Raw genomic sequence first — 27,822 nt, forward strand, 5'->3', positions numbered from 1 at the left:
CTTTTCGATTTTTTGAATTTTATCCTTTGAGTACGCTATATCGTGAGATCAACAATGTTATCAAGGGGTTAATCCTTAAGTTTAGTTCTGCCCAAGGGCCACAGAAATAGTACCTCCTGGCAATAGTGTTTAAATTGCACGATTTATTACAGTACCAATAAAGGGCAGTGTATTTTGAGAGCACTGGTCACTAAACTCGGGTCGATGTGAGATTGTTAATAGCTACTTATGTGGCGTATCACCTTGTACTTTGATCTATATAGTAACTTTGATCTTGGATTTCTAAATTAGTTTTCCTTCGACAGTTATTACTCTTCTTTCTATATTTTATTAAGTGGATATCAAACCCACTCGTGTATAAATAGATCTGACGACGTTTCCCCTACTCCTGTAATGTTATTAGCTGAATGTACACTATCATGAGAAGAATCTAACCGTTCGTAAACATTATTTTCCGCTCGATTCTCATCATAAAGGCTACATGAACAGCATCGCGTAAATCTTTTCGGTCTCTCAGGTTCCTAATAGGGCCGCTTCTTGCATTCCAATTGTGATCTTCTTATATATCTCGTATTGCTGAAAGTATTTCACATTAACAGCTTCATTATCTTATAAAGGCTTACCGATCAGATTCAGACGATCTTTTATTTAGTGTTCGTAAGTTTACTGCATACGAGCTGTTCGTGGGTTCGGCTACATTAATTTTTCTATCATGGTTTGCATTGTGTTTATTGCCCGAGGTGTAGACCGTGTTTTAGCCTCGTCTAGAGCGGTTTGCAATAATACTCGAGACGTCTTTTATTTTCGTGTCCAAGGTTTGCAGATTTGTAGTGTCTAGACTCTGAACCAGATCAGCTAAATTGGGGATTCTGTTATTTCTCGCATTCATCTCATTATCTTTTGATAGACACGATACATCGATTAACTCCCCGAGCACAAAAGCGGTCATTGTCTCCATATTTACAGCGTGTAGGGTGCACGGTATCGCCCACATTTTATAGTAATTTACATTATCATTAACGTCGTAATTACCGTCGACCGTTGTGCTAAACCAGTGGCTGTAGATATAAAGGGTGGCGCAAAAGTCACTAGACAGTTGGTTAAAACAAGACTAGATTTATTTGAAATTATTTTTTATTACAAACAATACTTACAATTATATTTTATATTCAAATTGTTTTCCGTCTTCATTAATACATCTTTGAAGTCTTTCTGGAATACTGTTACATACTCTACGGCATAGTGTGGGATCATTGTCCAAATCATAAAATGCGTCATGTATGTAGTCTTTCAGTTCGTCAATAGTATGAGGCTTTCGAGAATAAACAGAGTCCTTGACTACTCCCCATAGGAAAAAAATCCATTGGTGTGATATCTGGTGAACGTGGGGGTATGTCAATATCTGCCCTTCGACCAATGACTTTTCTTTGGAAACGTTCGTTTAAATAATCGTGAACGGCAGTGGCGTAATGTGGTGGAGCACCATCGTGTTGAAAGTAAAGTAAAGTTTCTGCAAACGTCATGAGTCCTGGTACCGCGTAATTCTGAAGCATATCCAAATATTTATCTCCTGTCACTGTTCCTTCAAAAAAATATGGTCCAAGTACGCCAAATGATGATATTGCCCCCCAAACACTCACACCAGGTTGATTCAGCTGTTGCTCTAACAAAATACTTTGATTGTCATTATACCAATAAGTACAGTTATGTCTGTTAACTTGTCCGCTTAACTTAAAATTGGCCTCGTCAGACCAAATAATTTTTTTTAAAAAAGGTTAGGATCATGTTTGTGTTGGTTAAGCATCAATCCACAAAACTGAAGACGTCGATCTGGATCATCTTCAAGTAACCCATGTAATAAACGTGGAATGGGACTACAGCTTTAAACACGTGTCACAGATGAACTCACTAGTTCGATTGTTGTGTGTTTCATTGCATTGTATTGCCAACTTAAAAAGGCATAATTACCAACATTTAGTAATACCAACATCACGGACGAAAACTATTGTACTACGTCTTGCTGTTATTTTTTTCTTCTTTTAACCAACTGTCCAGTGGCTTTTGCGCCACCCTGTATGTTGAACGTGGTCGGTAAAAGTTTGGGTGGGCGATTAATGGGTAACAGTTTGGGTGGGCGATTAATGCTCCCCATTTTGAAGGAATGGGTGGTCAAATTCCACGCATTCTTGACAAGTCGGTCCTGGAGCGGGGTGTTAGAAATTATAGTGTGGGCTATCCGCACAGTTAAGGGCTCTTTAAGTATGGGAGGCAGCAGGAAGGGATGGATTTCCGGGAGGGACAGTTAGAAATGCGGTACTGGCTGTAAAGCGCTCGATTATTCTAAAACGCCGGTGTCAGAATGAGCGGTTAAGCAGTAAGCTTAGTGCTGAGCTATGTAAGTGCAACAAAACAGTACATCTGCGTTGAAATAAGTCACCGTAAAGGAGAAAGTCTGTGGTTAGGAAATACTTAAATACAAACCACCGTACCATAAAGAGACAAATTTAAAACATATTTTCAAGAACCCTTGTAAAATTAGCTCCATAAGAGCCAATGTTAGCGCTAGATCAGGGTCTGGTCTACTAGTGATACTGACCTCACGAACTGGTGACCTAGTAACGTCTGGGAAGCGGTACAACATGGTGTCAGACTTGGCCTCTCCCGGCACCCTCCTATTCTTGAGCAGGGTGTACATCAGCTCCACCTAAACAAGACATTATCACGCTTAGTCCGATTCGGTGAGAATAAAAATGTGTTTTAACCCACCAAATTTGCGATTGTTTACTATAAAATTCTCTTGTATAAGCTCACTCTGTTCAAAGACAAATTTATAAATAAGGTATACATGTATTTGTCTTCTCAAAGGGGTTGTTAACTAAGTTAAAATTACTATCTAAAAACTAGTAAAATTTACCCACGTTATCGACATAAGTACAAACGATGATATACATGAGTTGTGCACAGAAAGTAAACAAGGAAATTTTTGAAATAAAGAGGTTCTTACTGAGCCTATTATATTTGAACCGTCTACTAGCCCTGTAGAAAACGTTACACGTTGGCCACGTTGGTTTCAACCCTATAACACAATACTACAACTCAACAATTTTACCTTATTTTAAATTGTAGAATATGGCACATGTATCGTTTTAAAATATAATTACACGCTTATAAATGCTTTTAGTTGTTTTGAAATTGTAATTGTTTACAGTATCTCAAACTTCACTTTATATTTAATTGTTTTTATATGGAAAAAGTATATAAACTTTAAAAGAAAACTAAAAAGTGTCTTAATGTTATATTGTGCCGATAAAGTTAAATTGTATTTAAACGTCATGGTGAAACTGGACATTGATGGAGATGTCTACACAAACAATGAGTGACGGGTAACTGGTCAAGAATAATCGTCAATTGGTCCAGGGATAATGGCTGGTCAGACATTGTATATATCTCCTATCACTGCACAGTAATGACTGTGTAAGCGATACTGCAAATTACCTTCTCGGGGAGTAGAGACTTTATTCAAATAAAAAGATCTTGTTGCGATAAAGTTTAACTATATTTAATAAACACATTATAATGCAACTGGATTTTGAGATAGATGTCTACAATTATTATCAGTAGGAGGCGGGTAACTTACTTGCCAAGAGGTTTAAGACAAAAGTACTTCCTTAGTGCACCAATAGGACATATTATAAAAATGTTTACTAATTATACCTGTCATATCATGGTTTTGCTGCTGCAAATTCAACAAAGTCAAGAAATCCCCTTTATATCCATCAATTTTAGGAGATAATAATATAAATGTGTAACGGTAAAGATATAACAAACAACAACAGCGCAATATCAAAGTAAAATATAATAATACAGCAGAACAACATTAACATTGTAATAATACTAGTTGAACAATAATTTGACAAATTTATACAAATTTGACATTTTTACAAACCGATACGGAGTCAGAGTATGGTTTTGAGAAGTTCAACTAGAATTAATTAGCAATAAAAGTAAAAAGGCCCTATCTCGTGTCCTGATTTTCCACCATTTTATTTCTGCCGTGACGATCACTTTTTAATATTTGCCTCTGATCAGATTTATGTGGTTGGTAAGTCAGTGTAGACCTATTGTGACCTGTATTCTCTTGTTTGGTTTCAATTATTAGTTTTCAATTTTTATTAAGCACGGACACTGCCATGCTGAGGCCTGATTGAGCTGGTAGCAGAGAGTAAACACTCTTGAGTGAACATACATACCTGAGCTTGAAGATGGCTTAGAATCATGGTCCCTGCCGGCTCCAGACTGCTGTCTGTAGCAACAGCCACGAACACCTGGTCAGCATACGTCAGCACGGACACTGCCATGCTGAGGCCTGATTGAGCTGGTAGCAGAGAGTAAACACTCATTGAGTGAACATACATACCTGAGCTTGAAGATGGCTTAGAATCATGGTCCCTGCCGGCTCCAGACTGCTGTCTGTAGCAACAGCCACGAACACCTGGTCAGCATACGTCAGCACGGACACTGCCATGCTGAGGCCTGATTGAGCTGGTAGCAGAGAGTAAACACTATTGAGTGAACATACATACCTGAGCTTGAAGATGGCTTAGAATCATGGTCCCTGCCGGCTCCAGACTGCTGTCTGTAGCAACAGCCACGAACACCTGGTCAGCATACGTCAGCACGGACACTGCCATGCTGAGGCCTGATTGGGCTGGTAGCAGAGAGTAAACACTCTTGAGTGGACATCCTCCCACCAGCACTGCTGCTGACGGTCCCACCAGCGAACTGAACTGTAGACTCGCCTGCAATGTTAGTGTTGGTCAGATTACAAAGTGATAAAAAAAGGAACCAAATAGTCGGTAGACGTGCACTAAAGTGAACTGTTTTCATGCTTCTTCCATTATAAATCCTTTAGGTCTGCGTAAAGGTGAAAGATTCCTGCAGTGTGTGTAAAGGTCGTTCCACCAGCTAGACCTGCAGTCGTGTCTTGAATTTTGTTGTGTGTTCAGATTCTACGCGGCTGGACGAGATACAAAACATTACTGATCTCTTGTTAGAAAAAAACCAAATTTCTTTGATATACTATAGACACTGATCTTTCCTAGACTAATCATGTGAATAATCTGAGAAAGCGGCTACCATCAGGAGTTTTTGTTGTGAAAATAATTAAGTGGATTTGTCAGTGATACAGGTAGTGTATTATACAGTGTACGATGTTCGATGGCTTCTTGCCGTATTGTGTACTGGAAGTCTGTAGTCGTGGTGGATAAAGACTTATCACTGTTATAAATACAATAACTATTTAAACGCTTCTTCACAACTCTGTTTGTTCTATATCGGCTAGAGTTATTATTGCTTTCCTTTGTAAGATTATTCTATTTATATTTTTTGTTGTTGTGCCACCTCACATTGTCAAATCATATCAAATATGAGATTCAATCAAGGGGTTGTAGGCTGCTTTTGCTATACCGAGTCCTCCAATCCACTTAATTATTTTTACAACAAAACTCCCTGATGCTAGCCGCTTTCTCAGATTATTCACATGATTAGTTTAGGAAAAATAAGTGTCTATGGTAACTCCCAGAAATTTGGTTTTTTTCTAACAAGAGATCAGAAATGTTTTGTGTCTCGTCCAGCCGCGTACTAAAGTTGAGATTATGTCTTAGTGGAGTTCCTCAGATGTGTTTGTGGAAAGAAGGGGAGTAGTGTAATCATTATATATTAAAGAAGTGTAGTTTATGGAATTTGAAAAATCATTTATGAAAAGAACAAATAAAAAAGGCCCCATAACTGAACCTTGTGGAACTCTTCTGTTTGAGGATTAGAAGGATATCTTCTTACTAAACAGCATGTCTAGATTTGTAAATCTAGCAAAGCTAAGATTTTACCAGTTTGATGATATCTCAGTTAGATGGTTTTCATCTTATTTGTCTGGGCGTACGCAACGTACAAAGGTAAACGGGAAGTTATCGACAGCACTTCCTAGGTTCGTCGGTGTTCCTCAAGGCAGTTGCTTAGGACCGATTCTCTTTCTTATATACACAGCAGATTTGAAAGATCACTTAAGTCACTGTTCTTTGCATTCCTACGCGGATGATTCACAGCTATTGATTTCTTTTAAACCCTCAGAAACGGCTGAGGCTGTCCGTCATGTCAATACTGATTTAGTGAGTGTAAAGAAATGGTCAGACGATCATGGTTTGCTATTGAATTCTAATAAATGTTCTGTGATGCTTGTAGACCGGTTATCTTCGAGTAGTCAGTCAGTGAATAGCTGCGCTGAACGGTGTATATTTGTGGACGGTAAGCCTTTGATGGCAAGTAATAGTCTAAAGATTCTTGGTGTTACTATTGACCCCCAACTCGATTTTTCCAATCATGTCAAAGCTATATGTAAAACGGTGACAATGAGATTAAAGGCCCTTTACAGATTAAGCACAATTTTGCCAGAATCTTCCAAGCTGGAAATTGTTCGGTCAACAATATTTCCTGCTATACATTATGCTCTTCCAGCTTTTGCTTGTTGTCTGACTCAGGAAAATTTGATGATATTTACTCGTCTGCAGAACAGAGCACTGAGATTCGTTTACAATCTGAAAAAATTCGACCACATCAGCGAGTACAGATTAAATACTAAGGTGTTGTCTATTACGGGTGTCTCCGACTTGCAAACCTTAAATTTTGGTTCACAAAATTCTTCAGACGGGAAAACCTGAATACCTCAGGAATAAGCTGGTATTCAGGCAAGAAATTAATGTGCGTAGTACCCGCCAGAACAGCCTATTGCACCTACCAAAGACAAAGCTGGAAACGGGGAAAAGGGTTTTAGTTACTTTGGACCAAAGAAATACAATGCTTTGCCACCCACTTTAGAAAGTTATAGCTGTAAGACATTTAAGGGGAGTGTGAAGGTGGTGTTTGCCTGACCCATGCATATGCATCAGGTTAGTTTAGTTTTTATAGTTTAGTGTTTTACGTTTATTTTATGGTTTACGTTATTGTTCTCCATGTATTCTATATGTCTGACAAGAGTTTTCATGAAAAACAGTTTTTGTACTGATGGACGCTTGCTAAATAAAGACCTTATTTACTATTCATTATTGCTTGTAGTTCTATAAGTTATTGGTGGTCTTCGAGGTAATTCGCTATCCAGTTCCCTCCCTCTGATACCTAGAGTTGCCAGTTAAGTCAGAATGTCCCAAGTAGTCGAAAGCTTTTCTGTAGCCAACCGAAATGGCTACTGCAAGTTTGTTGTACTCCAACCGATCTTTTGATAAATTCAACTAGCCTGACTAATACACTTAGTGTTGATCTTCCTTTTTAGAAGTCGTGCTAGTGTTCTGTTAGCAGCTCTTCAGTTTGCAGATGTTCATTCGTCATTGGTATTGCAATGTTTTCTATTATTTTTGAAAATGTAGATATCAATAAATTTGGCCCCATAACTCTCTAACTTTGCAGTTGTTCTATTCTTGTTTTTTGGGCAAATGTTTGAGAGTTTCCCTACCGATGGGAAGTGCCCTTGTTCAAATGATTTATTTACCACAGCAGGATGGAGGCAGTAAGTTGTTTAGCACACTATTTGACAGTCTTAGATGTTACCTCATATAAGCCGCCTGGTAATTTTGGTTTGAGACAGCTTATTATGTCTACAGTTTCTCTTTCATTAGTTGGAACACAGTTGAACGTTGTAATGTATTGCATGATGGGAGGGTTTTGAATCGACTGAATAGTATAATGAAAAGCATTTTAAGTTTTTCACTGCGTTTTCAGCTTCTTTTGCAAATTATGTATTTAAGTTTCAGCAATCAAAGAGGAGCTATTTTCATTTGTACCATTTTTTCCAATTGGAAAGTGTGTGATATTGGGATTTTTAGCTGCTTCTCTGAGTTTATTATGGTCCACAGTGGTATTCCGTTGCTACGGTACGTCAGGGATGATTGCATGAAACATTTAGCTTGAACTCATTATAGTAATCTGTTCCGAATCAGATTTTTTACTACATATAGGTTTATCATGACCGTAATTTTGTATTCTTTTAGAATAATGAGGACAGCCCGTTCAGTGTCAATAGAAAAGTAGAAAACAGGGCAACGTAGCAAAATTTCAAAACTATGGAAGTTATAACTTTGGATTTATATTTCTTCCAGAGATTGCTTTCAGAAGTCTTCTTTACATACACCCAGGAGTGCAGATTACAAAGACTACCTAGGGGACTTTCATTACAGATCTCCATGTTCTAGTTTGATAGAAACTTGTATGGCTATTTGTGAAGTGCCTCACCTTCTGCTCAGTGAAGGCGGAGAGGATGCTCCTTGCAGACTGAGAAGGCATGAGGCTCATGAGGGCTGCTGTAGCGAGGTACACCACGAGCGCATCACTTGACTGCCTGAGGGCCCTGAGAGCGCGCCGGGTACTCCAGAGCCGGGGGACCGCTCCTTCCACCCCCACCGGCAGTGAGACTACAACAGGTGCCATCTGGCTGCCCAGCCGAGTGTCCGAGCAGTCCGCACTCGTCCTCAGGTCCACCGGCAGCACAACCTTCGGGACAAGCCAGAGTTCACTGAGTTCAAAGGGGAAAATTAATAAACACTGCACCCTGGTAGTTAATTAACCAATCGAAAATTCTGTTGCTTGAACCTAGGAATATATGAGTTTGTCCAAACTATCGGAAAACCATAATACAATACAAAATTATGCCAGTGTGGCACCCACTAGACATATCTATGGGACATAATTGAAAAGAATGTTACAATGTTAGATGTGAAAAACCATAATATTAGATACAAACATGTTATCAATGCATGTTGTAAAATAAATTTTGGCTAGTAAAAAGGTTTGATCATAAACTATGTGAAATATAAAGGAACACTCTTAAGAATTAAATTTAAAAATTAGTCATAAAGCGTGTAACCTTTTATTAATTAAATACTTACGCATCAATTTTGAGCTACCTCTCTTCCTCTCTCTCTGTCTCTCTCTTCCTCTCCTATCACCCTCTTCTCATTCTCCCTTTTTCTTACTCTCCCTCCCTCCTCTCCCTCTCACCCACTCTCTGCCCCCCCTTCCTTCCCTAACACCCTCTTCTCTCTCTCTCACTCTCCCTCTCTCTCTCTCCCCCTCTTCCTCCCTCCCTCTCTTCCACTCTGTCCCTCTTTCTACCTCCCTCTTTTTCAAATTACTTTCCAAAATTGGAAAAAATATTGTCTTTTTGGTATAATTGAATAGGTTTTCCAACTATATGAATACAGAATGAGTATGTGTGTGGCAGTAGGCCTAAGTTACCCTGAGATCAGGCGGCTGCCGGACACCACAGCTCTGGAGTAGGACACGTAGTGCCCCGGCCAGCGCAGACAACAGGACACAGTTGACCGTCGATCTGGTGACCTGCTTGACCCTGGTGACCTTAGCGAGAGTGATGGAAGCTGACCAACTGACGGACATCTGGCCGGACCAGTTGGCTCGCTGAGTCAGCAGGTTGTAGTCCCGTGCAGACATCAACAACCACAGGAACACCGTCAGTGGGCCGAACAGGCAGGAGCGCAACACCTTACAGTAGAACCCCACGGGCTGTTCGCTCCTGCTCTGCAACAGTCTGGGCTTTAGTATCCGCTCTCATTCTTAGTCACGAAGTACTCTCATAAAATGTACATATTCCACTTTGTGATGTTCGGGAATGATATGCTTTGCCCATTCACAATGTTTTCATCAAGTTTGAAATAAAAGTGTTCTAGGCTGCCAGGACCCTTTCAGCATGAAGGAAGGTTATGATAAGTTACAAAGTTTACATGGATGACACTTGTAAACGTTGTAACAAAAGTAAAATGTTTATACATAGCCCATCACAAATAAACGTGGTATTAATCTTGTATCTTTGTGTTATTGCATTTCTTTATTGTCACAAACATCATTACAATGTACGGCAAATCTGAAAAATAATAAGTTTAATTTTTGTACATTTGGAATTAACATATTTCGTTGTCAATAAAAATTTAGAAAACACTGAGATTTTCATTTTTTAACTTGTATTTCAGGGTCAAAATGCAGAATCAATACTGACATATTCGTACTCACCCACTTGAAAACAACTAACATGAAAATTTATAGAACAGAATATTTAACATGAAAAGAGTTCTTCTAAGGGGCGGCCTATTGTCATGAACTCAAGACTCAAGGGCCTTTTATACACCCAGGAAGTATACCATGACGCCAAGCATTTTACGGTTCGAGCAGTTTTACAAACCGTCGAAAATAACCGATCAGGTTCTCCTGGTAAAATTTACTACCTTTGTCCAGACTACCAAAGATGGCTGAAGAGAGTTATATATAACTGTAATTAAGAGCACATGGAAGAGAGCATATTCTCTTCATCAGGTGAAGACAAAAAGGCAGAAAAAAATTAGAAATAAAAAAAATTAAATATACCAAAAAACTGATTCCGAAGTACAAACAGGAGAAAATGAACCCAAGCTTTGTTACTGCACAGAATGCAAGTCATGAGCACAAGATGTCAAGAGCTCAAACACACGTCACGCCAGCACAGGCGAAAGTGAGATACTAACGAGAAAGATGAATTCCGGCACTTCCTGCGGCATCGTGGCGTGTCACTTGAAAAACTTCCTGACGGAAACTGCTTACTCATGAGCAGGCAAGATTACGATGATGACGATGAATATGGTATCAAAGAGCCCTCTTCTCCAGTGGCGCGCTAGCAGAAAAGAAGAAGCCCACCCAACTTCCTTCAAATGCAAGAAAGATTTTGATGTGAAGCCTCTGCTTGTGGAAAAGAGCATCGTGAGATTATCATATATTGATCCTTTTTTAGGAGAAATTATTATTCTACCGATTTAACAACAAAAACTAGTAAATTAGCTTTTATCTATTGGACTACAAGGACAAACAACAAGGTTTACCTGAAGATACGGTTTCTATCATTTTGTCCCCTAAATGAAATATGCGTGATGACTATTTATTTGGAATATTTAGAAATGTTTACGACTGTGCGATTGATTTATATACGAAAACGTACCTGTGTAAGTTCAATCTTTAAAAATAAAATCTGAAAATCATCCAGAGGCATTTGCAGAATTTTCATATACATCGATACATTACATACGTGTAAAAAAAGATCCAATATTTATTAATGCAGACATCCAATATTTTCATTAAAACAAATTCTCTCAGCAATGCAAAAATATCTCTAAGACAGTGTAAAAAGATGTATTCCGATCCATACTTTTTGCCCCATCATTGCCAAAAATTGTGAGGTCTCACCGGAATGCGTGGCATCACTTTGGTGTCTGCGAGGCAGCGGCACAGCATCGTGACCAGAGCGGGCCCGTCTGCCACAGACTGGTGTACCCGCAGTATAGTAGTGGTCCCTTGTCGGCCTGCGGCGTGCAGCACCTGTAGCTCCCACGGGGGTTTGTCTGTCAGGAGACCCTCACTCAGCAGCTCTGAGACGTACGTCTGCAGCTGCAACATGCACACCATAGGCTTCAGCGTGTATGGCAAATTATAACACCGTCTCTTGCAAACAATATGTTTTGCTGTTCCAATGCAGTGCAAGAATTTTATATGTCTATGGTCACTGAGGGCATAAAATATCATTTTAATTCTACCACAATATTCAATGTTCATTAAATGAGTACTTTTATTATGGTGCAGGTTACCATTTGATGAGTTTTACATAAACATTTTTGTAAGATTAGTTGTCTATTATTAGTGACCATTAAAAAATAATTGCTTATTGTTAAAATAACAATTATATTTTCAAGCAAACACGATTTATTGGTTTTAAAACAAAGAAAGTTGTAAATATAAAACAGAAATGTTTTAAGGGGTTACTATAAATTTATTAAATTTCAAATTCAAAATAAATCACTCCTCACTATTGCTAATATGATTTCCATTATAATTTTATTAAAAACTTAGTTTTTTTACACATCATTGTTGTGTTTTTTTACTGTAAACACTGAAAACGTAATTAAAATTAATGGAGCAATTTATTTTGCAACATTAATTATTTTACAAATGTGGTTTTAGAATCAACACCATTATAATTTTATTAAAAACTTAGTTTTTTTTACACATCATTGTTGTGTTTTTTTACTGTAAACACTGAAAACGTAATTAAAATTAATGGAGCAATTTATTTTGCAACATTAATTATTTTACAAATGTGGTTTTAGAATCAACACCCTCTCCCCTTTGTTCATTGCATAACAGAAATATGAAATTTCAAGTTCTTTAATGTTTGTTGTCTCTTTAGTAGTACATTATGAATCATAAATATTTTAGGAAAATAGTTATCAAGTTACACCTTGAGCTTGACGTATTTAACCTCTTCATGCATGAATTATTAAATAATTAAAATAAAAATTTGTTTACTTGTTTTTCTTGTTAAATAGGCTTGTTTAATAACAAAAATAATTTTTTTCAAATTTTTTTGCGTCTTAGTTAAAAAATGGCGGACCTGACGTCATATGACATCACCATGCAATAAGGAAACAAAAGAATTAATGTTACCTTTTTTATAAATTGTTTTATTTTCTGGTACATGTGCATTAAATAAGTACTATGTTTAAGTTATAAATGTACAAAAATGTATTTAATCTCTTAACATTAAATATTGTCACATTTTGTAAAATAAAAAAATGTTTATTTTAAAAAAAATTAAATTTCAAAACTAAAATCAATTTATTTATTGAAATATCCATATAAGAACATCCTATTTACTATGGAAAGCTTCCATAAGTGTGGACATACATGTAAACCACAAATGTTTTACACTGGAATCTGGTTTTTTTTTTCTTGCAGTGTTCAAAACGGCATCGCTGCTCCCTGGCGTTTTCGACTTTCGATGGCCAGTGGTCAACTTTGTCGTATCTCAGTTCCGGAATTATGCTTACTGGTTACTTTTTTTTAAGAGTTGGAGTGTTGTTAGGAGACATTGATGAGGGCCTTCCTATCTTCTTCGTGTCACATAACCCTTTCGCAATGAGGGTAAGGGGCTACAGATGATTTGAAAGACAACAAGTCCATTTTTCCATCAACCGATTTCGTGTAGCACAACCAAGCATTCACTAGGGACACATTTAAGAGGTGAACAAATACTCTAAGGTACCACTTCTTAGACTTGATGCCATGAGAGTAATGTGCTATCATTCTGTCCGCCATGTCAACTCCTCCCATGAAGGTGTACTCAGATATAGCATGAGGCCGAGTGATCGTTATAACTTCTTGGGTTTTCCTGTATTGACTGAAAATTTTGAAAATCTGTGCAAATTTCAGGAAGATTTTCTGGTATTTCAATACCTTCTGAAATATTCTGTTGGGCAACATCAACTTCAAATAGTTCATCACCTGAGAAACTACACTCCTCATCCTCTGACCCAGATGGAATAATATTCTCACTATGTAATTCCAAGTATTCGGCAATATCACTATCATCCAAGACAGAAGTATCCATGTTTTCTTACACCTACGAAGAAGAAAAAATAAAATAAGTGAAACTATACCAATCAGTAATGGGCATCGGGATAGTTTCACTTATTGCATGGTGGCGTCATTTGCCACTCATCAATAATTTGTGGCTAATTTTTATTATATTAGCAATTTCAAAAATATATTTAGTAAATATGTTAGTATATAATAATACCTAAAAACAGAACATAATTTTTCTTACCTGATAAAAATTCCTCATTAATCAGGAAAAAATTATGAAACTGCCAAAATAACCTCTCACTAATAACAACAATGCTGGACTGAGTAAAAATGGATGGAAAATGAACTATTGCTTCCAATGTGCTGTAGGGTGGCTTTTGCTAGTACCTATGAACCCTTGAGTGAACTATATGAGATAGAGACAGTTTGGAGTACATCTTACATTTTATATATATTTATTTATTTAGTGGTGTCAAATGACATCGGTCATGCATGAAGAGGTTAAAATGTCAATTGACCCTTAAAGATCTATATTTGATATTATACGACGAAAGTGCACAAAATCAGAGGCACAATCTTCATGTAATAGTGATACTTTAAGTTATTGTTGTTATTTATTATGTTATTGTTGATTCCGTTATCTGTGACGTAAATGCCTTGTGACGTTATCTGTACTTGTACTTCCTTTAGATGAATGTTCCTACTCGGGAGTTGTTTGTGCAAGGAACCATCGGCTGGGTGCAGTAGCAAATGAAAGACCATTAAAAAGCAAACAAATTAAGAAGACAAACACTAGACTCGATGGAGCAGTTGAAGTGGTGGAGAGGCAAACTGTCGAGACAATTTAATCTGCACCAAGGCTGTAGTAGTGTACCATCAATTAATCAGGCCCGAGCTGCTACTGCATTTGTCAGCCTTAAACACTCCATTGTCCCTCATTGTTGTGGTAGCCTGCTTTCCCAGGCAAGATACTTTAGCAAAACAATGGAGAATTAGTAATATTGCTCGCCTTTGTTCCAGAGTATGTTTAGCGTGAACTTTATAAATTATTGTAAAATATTACCTCAAAAATAGAACACAACAGGCACAGGTTTGTAGGAAGGGTATGATAGACAATTTCGATTCAGTATGGTGTCTCACAGGGATAATAACTTGGTCCCTTACTTTTCATAATTATGGAAAGGATAAAAATCAAATTGTAAACAAACAAACGATAAATAAATTTTCAGATACACCTTACGTGCAATATTACGTTTGAATGAGAAATGAAATAAATTAATATATAATATTATTTACTATGAAAATCTAAATTCGGGATCGTATTTTTGAAGAAGACAAATATACTAAATGTCATGGAATTAATACTCCGCGATAAGTACACGTTTTCCTTAAGTATAGTTTTAGGTTTTAAAGTTTTTTCAAGCAATCTAAAAAAAGTATTTTTATGACTTATTATGGTTTCTTATACGTATATGTTACGGTTATTGTGACTAATCAGTCATAATGTATTATGTCTGATAATTATGAATATGTATGTACACTTTCTAGAGAATCTGATCATTATATATAATTTAATAAGCACTAATACAGCCTTGGTGCAGATTAAATTGTTTCGAGAGTTTGCCTCTCCACCACTTCAACTACTCCATCGAGTTTAGTGTTTGTCTTCTTAGTTTGTTTGCTTTTTAATAGTCTTTCCTTTGCTACTGCACCCAGCCGATGGTTCCTTGCACAAACAACTCCCGAGTAGGAACATTCATCTAAAGGAAGTACAAGTACGATTGCATTTACGTCACAGATAACGGACTCAAGAGTAGCATAATAAATAACAACAATAACTTAAAGTATCACTATTAAAATGCAGTATTCCAATATTTTGAGAAATGTAGTTATTTTCACAGGTATACAATTATTCAGTTCCTTGCCATGCTAGAGCGCATCTCATAACAAACCAGGAAAGCTCAGTAGGAAAGAGTTTATGTATTCCTTGAAAGAAGAGCGACCTTATTACTCATGTAGTTGTTTCCTGTTGGACCACACATTTTATTCACATTTGACTAGAGGTATTAACTGGAATGTATGTGCAATTAGAATTTAAAAGCTGCAAGGCTTTCTGTGTGATAGAATATTCGAGATGGGTAGGGAATTTGGACTTTAGTTAGAAAAAAATCCCATTTTCCTGTGCCTATGGAGACCACCCAAACATGTATAAAACGATAATAGATGAGAAGGTGATAAAGCAAGTACTTCCACCACAAATTCTTTTTAATGAGAGCAGACTGATTAAATAACCATAGTCTATAAAACTAACATAAATTCATGACTGCTTTAAGTACACGTCCACTAGAAGATTACGCGTTTTTGTCACTAAAATGATTCACATAGAAGGCCTAAGTTTCTTCTACCCTTTAAACTTGCACAGCGTGCACAGTAAAGGACCATTCGTTGAAAAAGCCATAGGCGGGTACCTCAAACTCAAAAGTTCATACAAACCCTCATCTCGAGGAATTATCAGGATTTTATTGTGATATAGAAAACAGCCAAAAGATCAACTCTAGGTTGGAGGTTATAAGATAATCGGGCCTAAGTTTCTTCTACCTTTTAAACTAGCACAGAGTGCACAGTAAGGGACCATTCCATGAAAAAGCAAGAGTTGGGTATCGCAGCAGTACAGGTTCCATTCAGACTTCACTTCGAGGAATTATCAGGATCTTATTGTGATATAGAAAACAGCCAAAAGATCAAGTCTAGGTTGGAGGTCATGTATAAGATAATCGGGTCTAAGTTTCTTATACCTTTTAAACTTGCACAACATGCAAAGTAAGAGACCATTCCATGTAAAAGTCAGTTGGGTAGCGCAAACTCTTAAGTCCGTACAGACCCTCATCTCCAGGAATTATCAGGATCTTGTTGTGATATAGAAAACAGCCAAAAGAATAACTCTAGGTTGATGATAATGTAAGATCATCGGGCCAAAGTAGAGAAGCGATAATCGTAAATAAATGACTGTCTATTCTAACTGCGGTGGTGATTCCGCAAACTCACCTGCAGGTCTGTGGGCAGACAGGGGCCGTGGAAGACGTGCTTGTCGATGTCGAAGTGGGGGTCAGGCAGCCAGCAGTGTCCCGCGCCGGCCGTGAGGGGCAGCTTGTGTAGCCGGTGTGTGAGGCGCGGGTAGGCGGGTAACACGCGGGATAGAAGCAGCTGCTGCAGTGTGGGCAGCTCCACTCTGCCGTCGAACACTAGGACGGCGTGGAGCACGGAGCAGCGCCATGCTGCGCCCAGCCACCTGCAGTCGTTGCCGCGCATGGACTCAGCACCCCCGCCAATATCTGCACAACACCAGTCTCCAACTTTAACACCGTCTAACCTCTTTCTTAGAAAAAATACGTCAACAGTATACTTAAAACCCCATAGCCGTACTTGTTGTAGAGTTCAAAGAAGCGAGTTGAACTAGTTCAGTCTATTGTTGGGAATAAAGGCGGTCGGCATATGAAATAATAATAACAAATTCTTTCAAGGGCTTAGCAACTTTACCCATACAACGTCACGGGTGTCCATATGGGTACACTGTTACAGTTGAAATAAAATGCATTTTAAAGTAAAAATGACAGTAACTCGCTCATTTGTACATACATTTAATACAACTACGATTCCACTTCACGCACGATAAGTATTTGGTTCTATTATAAAGAAATTAGTAAATGGTACCTAATAAAAAGTAAGATTAATTCCCCAGACAATAATTATTGTCTGTAAATAACCAAAAATGAGCCGTGTACGATTTACTGAACAAAGCGTTCTGCCCGATCTGCCTTACCGACACACCGCAGCACCCGCCACGGGTGGATAAACCTCGAACTAAGTCGCTTGGTTCCAATTCTTGATCAAATTCATTTGGTGATAATCTTTGTCGTTCCATCATGTACCAGTGTTTCACTGATAAGAAGTGGTCCAGTCCATGCAGAATCGAACCTACGCTATCGCTAACGCTATGGACTCCGTGAAGTTTAGTCTGACGCCTCTGACACACAATAAATATATGTTAATATTGTTCTGTATAGGGTATACCGTAACTCTCTGAACAAAGGTATACCATGTTATTGCTCAGTTCAAGACAAATATATTTCACCATATGAACATGGGTCTCCGATGCTTAGTTCCAAAATTGTATATCTTAAATACCAGCAGTTTTTTAAAGAAGTACATGATTACCAGTTTTTGACATTATCACTAATCTAATAACTCAAATCTTATTTAAATTGAATAATAAATATTAGATTTAGAGCAGATTTATTGTGACAAGACATGGCCCCCATTGAGGTTCTAACCGAATAGCCAACACTACAAAAACTAAATAAACTGCAGCTTACTAAAAATTTTAGCCAAATTTGGTATAATTTAATTTATTGGTTTTTGATATATTAATTGTTTAATAAAACACATACAGACAGACAGATGGGAAACTAAGTATCAGAGACCCATGATCATATGGTGAAATATATTTGTCTTGAACTGAGCAAGAACGTGGTATACCTTTGTCCAGAGAGTTACGGTATACCCTATACAGAACAATATTATGGTATATTTATTGTGTGTCAGAGGCGTCAGACTAAACTTCACGGAGTCCATAGCGTTAGCGATAACGTAGGTTCGATTCTGGATGGACTGGACCACTTCTTATCAGTAAAACACTGGTACATGATGGAATGACAAAGATTATCAACAAATGACTTTGATCAAGAATTGGAACCAAGCGACTTAGTTCGAGGTTTATCCACCCGTGGCGGGTGCTGCGGTGTGTCGGTAAGGCAGATCGGGCAGAACGCTTTGTGCAGCAAATCGTACACGGCTCATTTTTGCTTATTTACAGACAATAATTAATGTCTGGGGAATTAATCTTACTCTTTATTACGTACCATTTACTAATTTCTTTATAATAGAACCAAAGACCTATCGTGCGTGAAGCACACAACAAGAGCAGTTTTTTTAAAATTATTTCTTCTTCGAACTTTCTAAATGTGATGGGAAAATATTGTAGTATTCCGTTTTAGGTTTATTATTGTTAAAGGTATGATAATTAGAGTTTGGTTATCCAATATGTACCAGACTCAAAAACCAAGATTTTTAAATAAAAATTAGCAAACGTAACAATAAGATATTTTTTGTTGATGTGTGTCTGTGTGAGCCTTGTTTGAAAATGACGATTAATTTCCATTTGTGATAAATTTAACATTGTCTAACATACTTAGTTAATCAGATTTTTATTTTTTATAGTTTCAAAGAGGATTTTAAGTATATACTTAAAATCCTCTTTAATTATTTAAAATTTATTTAAAGTACTCTCCAGTTAAACACCGGTACTCTCATACTAAATCTAAACTTCCTTAGTGATTTTGTAAAGTATATCCCTGTTTCTTGACTGACCAAAATGTACAACCCAAAGTAAGATAACGAGTACAATAGAGTATTTTGCAAAATTATTTAAAATGCCTAAACATAACTGATATGTTAAAAGTATTAAAAGTACGAAATTGAAAGTAAACCAGTCCAACTTGTCTCGTGTGCTATGAGGTAAGCCTGTCAAAAGCGATGAATAAAATATGACAGAATGTTCACTGATGCATGATGTTAAAGGGCTCTTTTAAGAAGCATTAAACATACATGCTTACAACCACAGACTATTCATGTATGTTTAAATACTAATTTTGTAGAATACATTGAGAATAAGTTGCTCTCGTTTTGTTGTCCATCGACTCTCTTACTTGATCCTATTGTCAAATTTCGTGCTAAGATTTACAGTTTTTGAAAATACTTAGAATATGTTTAATAATTCTAAAAATAGTTTAGAGTTACAGATTCAGCTTCTTCTACTTCACGGTAAAATTTACTAAATTTAAGGTTTTCCAAAAGTTCACAAATAGGTCCGGGCTTGAGGGCTGCCCCAAAATTAGAGGATTTTATTTTTACTATACTAAATTTACACTAATAATTTCGTCATCATTTGATGTTGTTTAAAAGTGTTTCAAATTCATTAAACACGTATTGCATAAGAATTACGAATTTGTTTCTCCCAATTCTCCCTTTTGGTACAACAATTTTCAAAAAAGTCAAACAAAACTAACTTTAGAGTTGGGGCAAAATGCTGCCCAAGGAACTCAAAAGGTCAAATACGCCACTGCTTTACAAATACTTGATTCAGTTTAGCTCAAAGCACGGTGGAGCAACCGAGTTTTATTGATACCCAATAATAAGTACTTAATAATCTAAAAGTATCTTAGAAAGAATATCCCTAACATCCATACAAGGGGTGTGTAACGAAATCTACAAACCTGCCTTTATACTAACGTTATCCATTGTCAGATAAATGCGTCATAAATATCCAAATCACAGTATTTTATTACGACCTTATTACACATCAACTGTGCCATAATGGTAAATAGAGATCATATTAAAACCGCCTTTATCCATTGCAATTAAGTCAGCTAAGTGTGCCATAAACAGCTAAATCACAGTATTTTATCACGACTTTATTACACATGAACTGTGCCATAATGGTTAATAGTGTTCATATTAAAACCGCCTTTATCCATTACAATTGAGTCAGCTAAGTGTGTTATAAACAGCTAAATCACAATATGTTATTACACATCAACTGTGTCATAATGGTTAATAGTTTTCATATTAAAACCGCCTTCATCCATTACAATTGAGTCAGCTAAGTGTGTTATAAACAGCTAAATCACAGTGTGTTATTACACATCAACTGTGCCATAATGGTTAATAGTGTTCATATTAAAACCGCCTTCATCCATTACAATTGAGTCAGCTAAGTGTGTTATAAACAGCTAAATCACAGTACGTTATTACACATCAACTGTGTCATAATGGTTAATAGTGTTCATATTAAAACCGCCGTTATCCATTACAATTGAGTCAGCTAAGTGTGTTATAAACAGCTAAATCACAGTACGTTATTACACATCAACTGTGTCATAATGGTTAATAGTGTTCATATTAAAACCGCCTTTATCCATTACAATTGAGTCAGCTAAGTGTGTTATAAACAGCTAAATCACAGTGTGTTATTACACATCAACTGTGCCATAATGATTAATAGTTTTCATATTAAACCCGCCTTCATCCATTACAATTGAGTCAGCTAAGTGTGTTATAAACAGCTAAATCACAGTACGTTATTACACATCAACTGTGTCATAATGGTTAATAGTGTTCATATTAAAACCGCCTTTATCCATTACAATTGAGTCAGCTAAGTGTGTTATAAACAGCTAAATCATAGTACGTTATTACACATCAACTGTGTCATAATGGTTAATAGTGTTCATATTAAAACCGCCTTTATCCATTACAATTGAGTCAGCTAAGTGTGTTATAAACAGCTAAATCACAGTGTGTTATTACACATAAACTGTGCCATAATGGTTAATAGTTTTCATATTAAACCCGCCTTCATCCATTACAATTGAGTCAGCTAAGTGTGTTATAAACAGCTAAATCACAGTGTGTTATTACACATAAACTGTGCCATAATGGTTAATAGTTTTCATATTAAAACCGCCTTTATCCATTACAATTGAGTCAGCTAAGTGTGTTATAAACAGCTAAATCACAGTGTGTTATTACACATCAACTGTGCCATAATGGTTAATAGTGTTCATATTAAAACCGCCTTTATCCATTACAATTGAGTCAGCTAAGTGTGTTATAAACAACTAAATCACAGTGTGTTATTACACATCAACTGTGCCATAATGGTTAATAGTTTTCATATTAAAACCGCCTTTATCCATTAAAATTAAGTCAGCTAAGTGTGTTATAAACAGCTAAATCACAGTGTGTTATTACACATCAACTGTGCCATAATGGTTAATAGTTTTCATATTAAAACCGCCTTTATCCATTAAAATTAAGTCAGCTAAGTGTGTTATAAACAACTAAATCACAGTGTGTTATTACACATCAACTGTGCCATAATGGTTAATAGTGTTCATATTAAAACCGCCTTTATCCATTACAATTGAGTCAGCTAAGTGTGTTATAAACAGCTAAATCACAGTACGTTATTACACATCAACTGTGCCATAATGGTTAATAGTGTTCATATTAAAACCGCCTTTATCCATTACAATTGAGTCAGCTAAGTGTGTTATAAACAGCTAAATCACAGTGTGTTATTACATATCAACTGTGCCATAATGGTTAATAGTGTTCATATTAAAACCGCCTTTATCCATTACAATTGAGTCAGCTAAGTGTGTTATAAACAGCTAAATCACAGTGTGTTATTACACATAAACTGTGCCATAATGGTTAATAGTTTTCATATTAAAACCGCCTTCATCCATTACAATTGAGTCAGCTAAGTGTGTTATAAACAGCTAAATCACAGTGTGTTATTACACATCAACTGTGCCATAATGGTTAATAGTTTTCATATTAAAACCGCCTTTATCCATTACAATTGAGTCAGCTAAGTGTGTTATAAACAGCTAAATCACAGTGTGTTATTACACATCAACTGTGCCATAATGGTTAATAGTGTTCATATTAAAACCGCCTTTATCCATTACAATTGAGTCAGCTAAGTGTGTTATAAACAACTAAATCACAGTGTGTTATTACACATCAACTGTGCCATAATGGTTAATAGTTTTCATATTAAAACCGCCTTTATCCATTAAAATTAAGTCAGCTAAGTGTGTTATAAACAGCTAAATCACAGTGTGTTATTACACATCAACTGTGCCATAATGGTTAATAGTTTTCATATTAAAACCGCCTTTATCCATTAAAATTAAGTCAGCTAAGTGTGTTATAAACAACTAAATCACAGTGTGTTATTACACATCAACTGTGCCATAATGGTTAATAGTGTTCATATTAAAACCGCCTTTATCCATTACAATTGAGTCAGCTAAGTGTGTTATATACATCTAAATCACAGTACGTTATTACACATCAACTGTGCCATAATGGTAAATAGTGATCATATTAAAATCGCCTTTATCCATTACAATTGAGTCAGCTAAGTGTGTTATAAACAGCTAAATCACAGTGTGTTATTACATATCAACTGTGCCATAATGGTTAATAGTGTTCATATTAAAACCGCCTTTATCCATTATAATTGAGTCAGCTAAGCGTGTTATAAACAGCTAAATCACAGTGTGTTATTACATATCAACTGTGCCATAATGGTTAATAGTGTTCATATTAAAACCGCCTTTATCCATTATAATTGAGTCAGCTAAGTGTGTTATAAACAACTAAATCACAGTGTGTTATTACACATCAACTGTGCCATAATGGTTAATAGTGTTCATATTAAAACCGCCTTTATCCATTACAATTGAGTCAGCTAAGTGTGTTATAAACAGCTAAATCACAGTGTGTTATTACACATCAACTGTGCCATAATGGTTAATAGTGTTCATATTAAAACCGCCTTTATCCATTACAATTGAGTCAGCTAAGTGTTTTATAAACAGCTAAATCACAGTGTGTTATTACACATCAACTGTGCCATAATGGTTAATAGTGTTCATATTAAAACCGCCTTTATCCATTACAATTGAGTCAGCTAAGTGTGTTATAAACAGCTAAATCACAGTGTGTTATTACACATCAACTGTGCCATAATGGTTAATAGTGTTCATATTAAAACCGCCTTTATCCATTACAATTGAGTCAGCTAAGTGTGTTATAAACAGCTAAATCACAGTGTGTTATTACACATCAACTGTGCCATAATGGTTAATAGTTTTTATATTAAAACCGCCTTTATCCATTACAATTAAGTCAGCTAAGTGTGTTAAAAACAGCTAAATCACAGTATGTATTACTCATCAACTGTACCATAATGGTAAATAGAGATCATATTAAAACCGCCTTTATCCATTGCAATTAAGTCAGCTAAGTGTGTTATAAACAGCTAAATCACAGTATGTATTACTCATCAACTGTACCATAATGGTAAATAGAGATCATATTAAAACCGCCTTTATCTATTGCAATTAAGTCAGCTAAGTGTGTTATAAACAGCTAAATCACAGTATGTATTACTCATCAACTGTACCATAATGGTAAATAGTGATCATATTAAAACCGCCTTTATCCATTGCAATTAAGTCAGCTAAGTGTGTTATAAACAGCTAAATCACAGTATGTATTACTCATCAACTGTACTATAATGGTAAATAGAGATCATATTAAAACCGCCTTTAACCATTGCAATTAAGTCAGCTAAGTGTGTTATAAACAGCTAAATCACAGTATGTATTACTCATCAACTGTACCATAATGGTAAATAGAGATCATATTAAAACCGCCTTTATCCATTGCAATTAAGTCAGCTAAGTGTGTTATAAACAGCTAAATCACAGTATGTATTACTCATCAACTGTACCATAATGGTAAATAGTGATCATATTAAAACCGCCTTTATCCATTGCAATTAAGTCAGCTAAGTGTGTTATAAACAGCTAAATCACAGTATGTATTACTCATCAACTGTACCATAATGGTAAATAGAGATCATATTAAAACCGCCTTTAACCATTGCAATTAAGTCAGCTAAGTGTGTTATAAACAGCTAAATCACAGTATGTATTACGCATCAACTGTACCATAATGGTAAATAGAGATCGTATTAAAACCGCCTTTATCCATTGCAATTAATTCAGCTAAGTGTGTTATAAACAGCTTAAGCACAGTATGTATTACTCATCAATTGTACCATAATGGTAAATAGAGATCATATTAAAACCGCCTTTATCCATTGCAATTAAGTCAGCTAAGTGTGTTATAAACAGCTAAATCACAGTATGTATTACTCATCACCTGTACCATAATGGTAAATAGAGATCATATTATAACCGCCTTTATCCATTGCAATTAAGTCAGCTAAGTGTGTTATAAACAGCTAAATCACAGTATGTATTACTCATCAACTGTACCATAATGGTAAATAGAGATCATATTAAAACCGCCTTTAACCATTGCAATTAAGTCAGCTAAGTGTGTTATAAACAGCTAAATCACAGTATGTATTACTCATCAACTGTACCCATAATGGTAAATAGAGATCATATTAAAACCGCCTTTATCCATTGCAATTAAGTCAGCTAAGTTTGTCATAAACAGCTAAATCATAGTGTGTTTTACGACGATATTACAAGTCAACTATGCCTTGAGGGTCAATAAAGATCATATTAAAACTGCTTTTATACAAACGTTATCCATTGCAATTAAGTAAGATAAGTTTGTCATAAACAGCTTAATCACAATATGTTATTACGGCGTTATTACACATCAACTGTGTTATAATGGTTACTAGAGATCACATTAAAACCGTGGAATGTTTTATTAAAATGACGGCGATGCCAGGCTCTCTCAGCACGTAATGGCGGCCTGGGGCGATGTCTACTGGATCAAAAGCGCTGCCGTGGAGCTTATTAAAATTACTTTCAATTTATGGCAGCTCAAGAGTTCCCTCAGAACCAAAGGCATTAATTATTTTCCCCGGTAATACTGCGGGAATAATAGGCATCCGGGCGCAGTTGGTGCAGACATTATAGTAATACGTTTATGGCTCTGAGATGGTCAAATAAAGTGTATTGGTTATAACAACAACCGTACCATTTCAGAAAGAGGCAGAGTCAAAAACTTACAAAGCTATAAATTTGGTCAACTTTTTCAAGTTTTCTTGATTTTCAGTAAATTCAATTATTTGCCATAATAAATCACGGTCACCGTACGTTTCGTCGCCAATATTCGAGAAGCTCAATTTCGTCACAAGTGATCGATAAACACACTGTAACTTAATACAACGATGCCACATATAATTAAAATCTTATAGTTTCTTGTAGAATTTAAGTTAGCATTTTTTTTAATCGCGTAAATCAGATTACAGTAATGTAAACACGTGTTATCAAACAGCACAGCTGACTGTAGCTTGTGTCAGCACCGCCAGCTGATCAATTTGTTAGACTCTTGAATCCATTTTTATCTGTTAGAATTTATTTTAAATAACATAATAAGCCGCTGCAGTTATCTGCACGGATAGATTCCAAACATTACTAATAAATAACGCATAACACTGTACATCTAGTCTTTAGTGTGTGCTGTTATTATAAACATTGATAAAAATAACGTTTTGGTCATGTTAAAATTAATTTGCCTTATACTAAAAAAAGCCATAAATGGGGTGTAATCCGACACATAAATGCGTCTAGATTTTTGTACAGCCCGACATATAATGCAGCATGTAGCCAAGATAATTACGAAATTAAGGCTGTCACCATATGAAGACAACTGGTTAAAAAATACGGTTTTCATTATGCCACATCCACGCGCTCATTCACAAAATTTTTTTAACACCTAGATCCTTTGTACATTTTGCTCGTATGGAGATGAATATCAAATTGTGTGGGTGGAAAATAGATAGAATCGCATCTAATGAACGCAAAAGCTTTCTTCCTCTGTTGGGAAGAATTACAATTACAAACATGTGTAGCTATACTTCAGGATGTGAAGTAGTACCTGACTTTATGAGCATTATGATTCGAGCGCTGTGTGGAAATGTGAAATAAATGAGCAGGGAAACAGACAACGGATGTAATAGCCAATAAATATGTAGAGGAGCGATTAGAGAGGAGTAGGAACGCTGTTTTATTCAGCAGCGAGATAGTCCATTATTCAGCAACCGCTTGGGACCGCTGAGTAACAGTCTTGTGTGTGTTTGTGTGTTTGCCGTTCATGCTTGATTGCTTGCCGTCGTCGTCTCGCATCACCACGCTGGGTCTTGTGGACAATGTTTGTTTAATACTAGTTATCAACCTCGGGTTTCGCGATTTTATAGTCTACACCTTGTACTCAAACTCGCTTCTTACTCTGTGCGGTTTCTTGATTCATTATAAAATTGCTTCGGCTTCTTCCGAAATAGCCTATCGGAGAACTAGCACTCCCCCTTGGAGTACAGTTGCACGGTGTTCACTGACGACTCTCTCCACCTCACGGGTAGTTTCTAACCCAACTGTAGACTCGTTTGACTTTCTTTTCAACACTTCTCCTCAATCACTTCCATCCATGTGTTCTGGAGCGAGCCTTATTTTCATTGTGAAATGTATTACTACGCATTACAAAACATAAATTACACCAACATGCACTAGAACGATTTAAAATATTCAATACTTCTAAAAGTCCAGTCCATATCGTTTTGGGCAGTTCAATTCATTGAAGATAAAGTACTGAATTATGTAAATCATACAAAGGACATAATATTCAATACGTGTAAGACGTTTCAACTTTGACCTTGTTACTCAGTTTTTGAAACTACCCAGAACATGGTCATGAATTCAGAAACATAGGCAGACTCTCTTGTACATGAAATGAAAATAATTTTTCGTAGAATATCTACTTTTAGAACACTTGGTATATTTGAAAAATTTCGGATGAGATTAAATAAAATGCACATTTTTTTAGACGCCACAAGAATGACAGGTAAAGAACTTTTAACAACAACGGATCTTAGTCTCACTTATGATTTAAATGATATGACAAACAGAGGAGCAACAGAACATCTGTTGAGTCAACACTGACAATATATTACAACAGTGAGTGCCACCTGTTGCAAACAAAAATGAAATGTCAGGCGTTCACTTTCACTCGAACAAGAAACAAAATAACGCCTCTCTGATCTCCTATGCGTCGACGTGTAAAAGCTCACCATGCAACCGAGAGGCACAAAATCGCTCTGTTGTCCACCTGTTTAACAAAACCACATGACCGTCCCCCACTCGAACCAAGAGAAGGTCTTACGTTGAGATGCATGGTGTAAGGAGACAAGGGTGTGCTCATACGGTGAACGAAACTGTGTCGGCGGCGCGCATGACGTCACTCAGTCCGCAACGACACGCTGGCTTCCTGCTCTGTTGCGTGCTTTGCAGCGTTTCTCACAGCTGTGAGTTAATACAAGATTGTATTCTTTTGTTATATTGAATATTTGTTTTTAATATTAAATGTTATATATTAATTATATAATAATTATGTCCTCAAATTATCGTTATTTATTATTATTTCATAGTACAAATATTCGTATTATTACTAAAAACAGTTTGCTACGGAATTGAAACGTTAAAATACAGCTATGACAAAAAAATGTGTAAATAATTTGTTTACAAAATTATAACATAATTAAGTGAACAGTACCAAAACATTTAAAATAAAAAACTATTTGGGGCCTTTAAAGAGTCGGATTGTTTAAACATATTGTAGCTTTAATGTTTAATTAATAAATGTCCTAACTTTTCTACGTAAGACTAACTTCAACAAAACTTTAATATTAAAAACAAATTTCAA

The 27,822-nt window shown here is 36.2% G+C and overlaps 1 protein-coding gene across 1 annotated transcript in view; it reads right to left on the reverse strand.

The window, feature by feature from the left end:
- Nucleotides 1-27,822, reverse strand: part of LOC124357977 — a 75,936-nt gene that overhangs the window by 27,343 nt on the left and 20,771 nt on the right. The window contains exons 2-7 of the mRNA XM_046810148.1: nt 16,486-16,772; nt 11,269-11,469; nt 9,280-9,579; nt 8,278-8,535; nt 4,584-4,799; nt 2,597-2,704 (exon numbers count right to left, since the gene is read on the reverse strand). Coding sequence (XP_046666104.1) covers nt 2,597-2,704; nt 4,584-4,799; nt 8,278-8,535; nt 9,280-9,579; nt 11,269-11,469; nt 16,486-16,772 — 1,370 coding nt within the window. The remainder of the gene's footprint in view (nt 1-2,596; nt 2,705-4,583; nt 4,800-8,277; nt 8,536-9,279; nt 9,580-11,268; nt 11,470-16,485; nt 16,773-27,822) is intronic.

This window comes from Homalodisca vitripennis, chromosome 3 (genome assembly GCF_021130785.1).
Source record: "Homalodisca vitripennis isolate AUS2020 chromosome 3, UT_GWSS_2.1, whole genome shotgun sequence".
Taxonomy (NCBI): Eukaryota; Metazoa; Arthropoda; class Insecta; order Hemiptera; family Cicadellidae; genus Homalodisca; species Homalodisca vitripennis.